This window comes from Leptosomus discolor, chromosome 8 (assembly GCF_034619465.1).
Source record: "Leptosomus discolor isolate bLepDis1 chromosome 8, bLepDis1.hap2, whole genome shotgun sequence".
Taxonomy (NCBI): Eukaryota; Metazoa; Chordata; class Aves; order Leptosomiformes; family Leptosomidae; genus Leptosomus; species Leptosomus discolor.
In genome coordinates, this window is record NC_141398.1 from 41,412,225 (window position 1) to 41,420,320 (window position 8,096).

General features: G+C 42.9%; 1 protein-coding gene across 1 annotated transcript; it reads right to left on the minus strand.

The window, feature by feature from the left end:
• Nucleotides 1-4,274: 4,274 nt before the first annotated feature.
• Nucleotides 4,275-5,501, minus strand: B3GNT9 (UDP-GlcNAc:betaGal beta-1,3-N-acetylglucosaminyltransferase 9). The gene has a single exon (XM_009955680.2). The coding sequence runs from the start codon at nucleotides 5,499-5,501 to the stop codon at nucleotides 4,275-4,277; it is 1,227 nt and encodes a 408-aa protein (XP_009953982.1).
• Nucleotides 5,502-8,096: the final 2,595 nt, after the last annotated feature.

Consider the following 8,096-nt stretch of genomic DNA (forward strand, 5'->3'; position numbering starts at 1 on the left):
TCGACTAAATAATCAAACCAGCCTGAATCACTGTTTTCTGTTTTCACCTCTGCTGGTTTCTTAGAAAAACTGAACCCCTGAAATCCCAGGTTTGCCCTTTTTCTCGCTGAGTAGCTCCGTTGTATCTACACATATGGAGGCTACTAAGATAGTTTCTCCCCTTTCTTCTGCTTCTGTGGCTGCAGCGGGCATTTGCCTTTATATCATGGCTTTATTCCCAGCTATCTCTGTCAGCCCCACTGAGGACAAGGTGGTCACTGCTGTCCCGTGTTGGTTTATGTTTTTCCCTCGTCTCAGTACTGTCGACTACTTGTCGACAGATGGGCTGGGAAAGGGAGGGAGAGAGAAGATCCGTGAGCTGGATTTGGATGAATGGCAGAGAGCTCTGGGCCGGTCAGGACTGGTGGGGGAGCTCTTTCGCTGCTCTTGGAGGGACTCAGATGCGCTCGCCATTTGGGCTTTAGTTTCCTCATTTCTCAGTATGGTTTTCTTACTGACCATAAGCCTAGAAAATCACGAAAAGTTGGAATTTAATTTGTACTGGTTTTGACAAATGTCAGTAGAGTTAGCAGCATTGTTAGGGAAATGTGGTGGGCTGGTTTTCAGGGCTGCTGAGACCCGCAGCTCCAGCTGAAAGGTGCAACTCAGGCTCAGCAGTTCTTCAAATTGGGCTTTCCAGTAGACTTCACCACCACCACCACCCTGATCTCATGGTGTTTCAGCACTTTCCAGGGGATGTTCTCAGTGCTGGTATTTAGTGAGGATTCTCTGAGCCGTTTGATTATTTTGTACTCTTTGATTTTGCAGTTGGGGTTTGCTTCTGAGAACCTGCTGTAAAAAGTTGAATAATTAAACTGCAGACAGAAGCGCAATATTTTAACACTCAATTGCTTCAGAGCCATCTTTGGCTTTCTTTTTTATGATGTCTGTCAGCAGCGGGCTGACTGAATGATGGATCTTGGCATTCGCTACCAGTTTGTGTGTTCAGAGATGCATTCGGAGGTGCTAAATGTGAGGTTCAAGCCAGCTCTGCTCATTATAGTGACCAAATCTGGCTACTTACATACAGTAGGAACAAAACTTGACTATGTGGATCCCTGGGATTCGATAAAACCTACTGTACTGTGTTAGCTTCAGATGTTTATGTCTGTCTCAAGGAAGTCTGCTTGCTACTGCTGGGACCCACTTAAGCTGGTTTTATGTTTTCTTTTCTCGTTATGGGAAAAAAAAAAATTGCCAAACAAGGCTTTGTAGCAAAGCCCCAACTGGCACATTAAATTAGCTGTTAATAAAAGCTGCTCAGAATGTAATTCTGAAATGGGTGGTTTTGGTTTTCCAAGGTGCATCAGAAAGGTTAGTAGAGGATCCTCCCTGCCAGTTCTTATACGCACTTAAGGTCTTAGGATTTTCTCAAAAGACACCGATCTTTTAGGAAACAATCTCCAGCTTGGGTGAAGTCAAAGAATTTTTGCCTGCTGTAGCAGTAAGTAGACTTTAATAAACTGCAGCACTGCCCTCCAGCATTTCCTCAGTGCATTACGCTCACATACGGGGTCTGTGAACTTCCAGCTCAACTCAGAAGCAATTGGAAACTTTTAAGACCAGGTCAAATGGGCCGTGCAGCAGAGGCTGGAGAACAAAAGCAGATGTATCTTTCATTAATAGATAGTAGATTTAGTATTCATTGGGTAAAAGAAATGAGCTATTCCATAGACTAAGAAAACTGAGTAAATGGTTTGCTCTAGTTCTGTTCCTGCCAGCTATCAGGGTGTGTGCTGGCACAGGTGGATGTTGGACAACAACTTTGATCTGGGACAAAATGTGCTTATTAATGCTGTGTTGTCTTCAGATCTGCAATCTACCCACATTACAGAGGGAGGAGCCAATCTCTGTACATCTCCAAGCTTAAAAGAAATGTCTTAATAAGGACTGCTGAACCTGACTACCTGCTGTGTAGCAAACCATAAGGTAAGCCGTGTTTATTTTTGTGTCATTATCATTAAATTTAGTCTAGCATAAGGAAAGATTTAACAAGTTATTCAAAATAATAATTCGTCATGTTGCTGTCTTCATGAAAAATACCTGTGGTGTTAGTCTTACAATATGTGTGCAGATGTTCTTGACAGACTCACTGTGGCAACTAGAGGCATGTCTGCATGCTGTCTTTTAATTATGGTATAAATAATTTCCCAAACTGTAAACTAATCACAAGTAATACATTTCTGTACAAGCTCATAAATACATAATTATCACACGTGTTGGCAGTCAGGGGCATGACTGTCTTTCTCCCACTAGCAAGGCTCTGGCTTATTTCCACACACTACAGAGCTCCTTGTAAAACTCACACGAGCATTGTGTATTTCAGGATTGCATCCTGAAACTATCCCAAATCAACATAGGGTCTTCTGATTTCCATATAGCTAGCCTTTCCTTGGAAATACATTATTGCAAGGCTTGAACTCTCATGATGAGGATGAAATGTAAGAGTGTTGTTAATAGTCGATGAACAAATATTACCAGCTTGCTTTCCTCCATGTTGTGGATAGTTAATATGACTACTGAGCTCAGACTGCTGCTGAGTGGAGGGAAGATTACACCCAGATATGAAATGCAGCTGTGCTGCAGGCTCTATTTAAGGGAAAGCAACTTCCTGGACATTTATGACTGACTGTAGTTTCCTTTGAAGCTGTGCATATGTGCCCTCCTGAAGAGGGATGGTATGGGGGGGGGTGTCTCTGATGGTTAGGAGTTTTGTTGAGGGGGGAAAAAATTGCAAAAGAACTAACAAGCACAGTATCAGAGGTGAATTCAGGCTCTTTGCCCCGTGAATTTCATAGCTTTTTAACCCTGATTTAGAGGAATTTACTTCCTCTTTGATGTCCAAGGAAAGGATGTTCTTTTAAGGTAATCTGCTGCTGGAAAAAACGAAATGCTTCAAAGCATTGGCCATTTAAAAAACTAAGCAATCCAGTGTTCTTGTCTGATGCATAAAATACTTAGGAAGTTACAGACTGACTGAAACTTGGAAAGTCCAACAGAAAGGTTGCTTTGTGTTTTCGCTTTCTTGCAATAAATTCAGAAAGGCTTTTATTCCAAAGCCCTTTGTCTGAAGACTGCTTTCTCCCTTCACGACACTCGCAGCTATATGAAAAGTCTTGTCTGCTCTTTGCAGTTGACTGTATGCCAGTCAAGAGCACTGAGGTCTATAGAAACCAGTCCAGTCCATTGACAAGTGTTCCTTTGATTTGAAGATGCTCCCAAATGTGATGCAAGTGGCAGCTCTGTGTGGTTGTACTCTCACAAGTAAAGGCCAAAGGATCTTTCCAGATGCAAACCTTGTACGGATCTGGATTAGATGGTGAGAGAGATCAGATGATGTTGGAGGACTGAGTTTTCACTGAGTGCCAGTCAGGATAATGTAGAGAGCCTGAGCTCATGGAACTGCCAAAAACTGGTCCCAAGTCCTGAGTGTGTCAATGGAGCAGATATTTGAACTGAGGTGTTGCTACAAATAATGAAAAATCAAGACTCAGAGGGATTAGCTCAAAGTTCTTGTCCTTTCTTTAAAGGCCCTTTGGAAGCCTGTCCCTTCCCAGTTGTCTACTTACCTGTCCTTTGCTTAACCAGCCATGCCAACCTCAGTCTCCATTTTGTTTTCTTGTTGTCCATCCTATCTGCAACGTATAGGACCCCATTTCAACAGCTTTTAGTTGTTGTTTTCTTCTCCTCTTATGAGGCCTACAGAAAGCCAACCAGACAGAGGTAATTTGATTTGAGCATACACTAAGGTGACTTGATTTCCTTTACTCTAGTTACTGTGCAGTTTGGTCATTTCTCAGTGAGTCCAAGTCAAGGTAACAAGTTGACAATGATCCCTGTGCTCCTTGGTGTCATCTCTTGCCTTCTACCTTCTTTCACTTCTGACATTTCTAACAATGCTGAAAAATCTCAAAGAATTGCATTTTGCAATGTGCTTTTACACATTGGCCTGCTAAGCACAACTATAATTCTAATAAATAATAATAAATTAAAGATACTGTTATGATTATTTGGGCTCATTAATGGAGAAGAACCTACATGGTATGTGTGTGCAAATGTGGAATTTTGGCAAATTCCTGCAATAGTTTGTCATCTTCTCTTAACACTGTAAATAAGAAGTGCTAAAATACTCCTAAAGTTGGTTCATTTGGTTGCAACAGTTCTAGGTTCCCTTTCTCAGCTGGTTTTCTATGTGTTTCAGCTGCGGTCTGCCTGTATTATCAGAGGGATGATGCCTATGTTGTTGGAGCTTTCTTTTTCCATTGGAAAGGCTTCTTCACTTGCTTCTTCTGAGTACAGGAAAGACGCGGGCTGTGGAGCAGGTTCCACATTAGCCAGATCTCAGCAACTTTCAGACTGTGAACTACCATGAGATCTTTGTAAAAACAGGGGTCAAATGTCTGTAGGTGTGGGGCAGCAGAAGGCTTGATAATGCCAAAAGTCTTGAATCCTTCATGCAAAATAGGTTTGAGGTTGATTCTCTGTAAGCACATGCCCAAAAAGACATCATCAATGGGGAAGAGTTCCACCTCTCTGCAAGCCCTAGAGAGCTTCCTCATGGTGCAACTGGACAGCAAAAACCCTCCACCTCCTGCATAGGCTGGATAGATGCTTAGCCCATACATGGTCTCTGGGATATAGTATTTGCTCTTCTGGATACGGATAGGGCGGGCGTTGTAGATGATGTCCCCAACAAAGAGGTCTTCAGTGGGGTCGTGTCTCTCAAGGAAGTCGACAATGTTCTCGATGTTGACAAAAACATCGGCATCACCTTTAAAAATAAATTTCACATTGTGGCAGAATTCAGCAGCCCAGTTCAGGAAGTGGATCTCCTTCAGGGTCAGATTGAAGAAAGTGTCCATGAAGTCCCAGAGTAAAATGTCCCGGTATGTCTGACTCTCCTGGTGGATCAAGGTCTCCCATGTTGCCAGCACTGTCCTATTCTTTGGTGTTCCCAGGAGGAACACTCGCTGGATCTGCTCCCCATTCACCAAACCCTCCCTGCCCCAAGTTTTCCGGACAATCTCACGTCTGTCAAAGTCTTCAACTACCGACTTGATAGCAATGAGCAGAAAGGGACCTCCGTGTGTTTTCCTGCATTTCTTGGGCTGGTTAATGAGGAGATTGAAGTTCCTGTTATCCTTGTTTTGGAGATAGCGCTTGAAGTTGAAGGCAGAATCAGTCAACGGGGATGCAGTCGTAGTTTGGACCCTGTTGTTGGCCACTTCTGTTCGTCTAACAATAGGAGTTTCTTGGGGTCTGGGTACTGTTGCCTCTGCTGGCATCAGTCTCCAGGGTGCTCTGGGGCCAGAGAACGTTTTTGGTGTTATTGAAGGCTGCTTCTGTGTCGACTCCTTGTTTTCTACTGGGACTAAATGTTCCAGTTGGGAGTAGAGTAAAGAGCAAAGTGCTACAAGCAGGAAGACGGTACAGATCGCATCCCCTTTGAGACGAACTCTCATTGTCTCTGCGGTGTTTCTGGGACTGTTAAAAGCTGTGTCTGAGCTGCCTGGCACCAATGTCCATCTGTAAATAAACGTACAGTGCGTCAGCACTGAGGATTTGGCAACTTTGAAGCATGCAGGCAAGACTAACTGAAACACTAAAAAACTAGCAACAAAGTGCATGTTACTCATACAAACACTGAGACACGTTAAGGAACTTGCCAAAAGGCACACAGGTTGCAAACTTAACACTGATCCTAGTGCTCTGGCTCTGTGACTCAGTTAAGTCACCAAGCTGTCATCCATCATCCTGAAAACCACTCCCTAAGCACAACATGAAATCAGCCCTTTTTCCCACGTGTCTCTCTGCCAAACACATTTTGCCGTTTCAGAGATTTCACTGCTCTGGGACAAACAAGGTGGAAAATTATGAACAATGCCATTCTTCCATAAATTTTTAGGTTTTTTTTTTTTGTGCCATGTCTGTCCGTGTGTCCTCCCCATCTTGGTAACTGGTTTTTGCTGCTTTTACCCTTTTTGAATCTGAATGGGGAGGCACGGACCTGGTGGCTGAAGCACAGACTTTTCATTGGCAGCATGTTGCTGGCATTTCCCTGCACACAGAGCCAGCGCTCGTAAACCGATTATGATTTATGCCTTCCAAATTAATATGTTAGGCATGCACTTGAATGCACGTAGGGCCTTTTTGCTGCCAGTAATCTTTATAAAATATTAAACTATTATAAATAACTTCCATTAATAAGGTTAGAAGGGGCATGGGTATTTTGCCTCTGCCAGATCACCCTACCTGGTGAGCAAGAGGTGGCCAAATAAATCCCAATACGTAGAAGGAAGGCAGAGCCTTGTGTTAGGAATGTTTTACTTAAGTGTGAGAGATGAAGCTGCCTTTTGAAATACAAGATTTGATTCCTCACGCTTTTCCCAGAGATGATCTGTCTCATTGGATCAGTTCTTCAACTGCAAACAAACAAACAAAAAATATGGAAGAGTAGTAAGAAGGCAGAAAGCAGCACGTAACTGTAGTTCAGGGAAAGATCTGGTCAAGGGTCTATAGCCACAGCAGAGGCAGGGCTTCTCATCACCACTGTTTTCCACAGCAGCTCAACAACTGAATTGAACAGAGGGGACCCAACACTAGCTCTGGGTTCCCAGAGAAGGCAGGTGACAACCGTAATCCCTACAGTTGTTGGCAGGGAACATGTTCCTGAAAGTTTAGCTCTACCCAAAAATTCTCCCACAAGTGCACATAAGTAATCTTTTACACTCATATGTGATTTACAGCTCTATCTTGCTTGTGCTGTGTTAGTAGAAGCTACCTTTGAAGGTATTACAGTGTGTGTCTTGACTTAGCCAAGATCATCTTACCCAAAAACTTCTCGATCCTGAGTTGCCTGCTTGAATGTCAGTCTGTCTTCACTTAAGGAATGCTCCTTACTGAGTACTGAAAAGGGTGGAGGAGCCAGGGCTTGCAGCTTCCTATGCGATTTATTCCTGCAGTTCAGTTTTCCGCATTGTCAGCCTGCAGAGTGCGCAGGTGGATGCTCAGCCTCCAGTTGAGCCCCATAGCCTCCTTACTGACCCAAACATCTAATGAGGCAGCGAAGTGCTTGGTAAGAATAGTGTTATTCAGCATGATTATGACCTAAAACAGGACCCTCTTTAGTTTGGTGGCAGCCTTTTTTCAGCAAATCTTTGTTTCACTGTTGTGGATTGTATCGCCTGTTAATTGTTCATTAACCATCAATTTTGTCTCAGCTGTAACGTTACCTTTTCAGAGCTCAAAATTAGACCGATGAGTCTGTAGTTATGAAATATTGAAATAGTGGTGTAACATTACCTACAGATCCTGTGGTATCTAGGCAATATTTCAAGACCTATGAAAAAGCAAAATTTATGAACCAGTTGATTTCTTGAACCAGCCCCTTTAAAATTCTTAGATGCACATTACTTGGACCTCATAATTTTAAAATATTTTGGGTTTTCATGGCTGGTTAACTGCATCTTCAAGGTACTGTTGAAATGGAGAGCATTTCATCATCACACGGCATCAGCTATCTTTTTCCCAAGTGCTGCTCCAAAATATTTACTGACCTCATCTGCTTCGTCTCCAGTATTACTGAAAAGTTTATTTTAGCAAATGGTTTATCCATGCCTTGGTCTAAGGCTCTTTGGATTCCCAGTGGATTCAAAATCACTTCCTCCCTGTCCTGATGACCAGCCTTTTTTCCTCAGGCTGCCTTTCTTGCCATTTTCTGGCCTCTAATAGAGATGGCTGGGGTTTTCTCCAGTTGTTGGCTTTTTTTACTGAACCTTTCACTTCTCTCCTAGGCCAGCCAAATGCTTTACCGGCATAGCTTTGATACTAATAGCGGGATTGCAGAATTTTCTCTGATCTTTCATAAATTGTTGTTAAAATGCTTATGATAATCAGAAGCTGTTTTCTGTTTGTGTTCTTTCTGCCACATGACTTGGCTCATAACTATTTTCAGCCTCGTGAAACAGTCCCTTTTAATGCATATGGGATGTTAGCTTGCATTTTACGTCTGTCGTGTGCAAATTACCCTTGGCAAGTCCGGGTTGCGGTGCTGTGCA

Coding starts and splice junctions, on each gene's coding strand:
- B3GNT9 (XM_009955680.2), bottom strand. CDS start 5,501: ATGAGAGTTCGTCTCAAAGGGGATGCGATCTGTACCGTCTTCCTGCTT.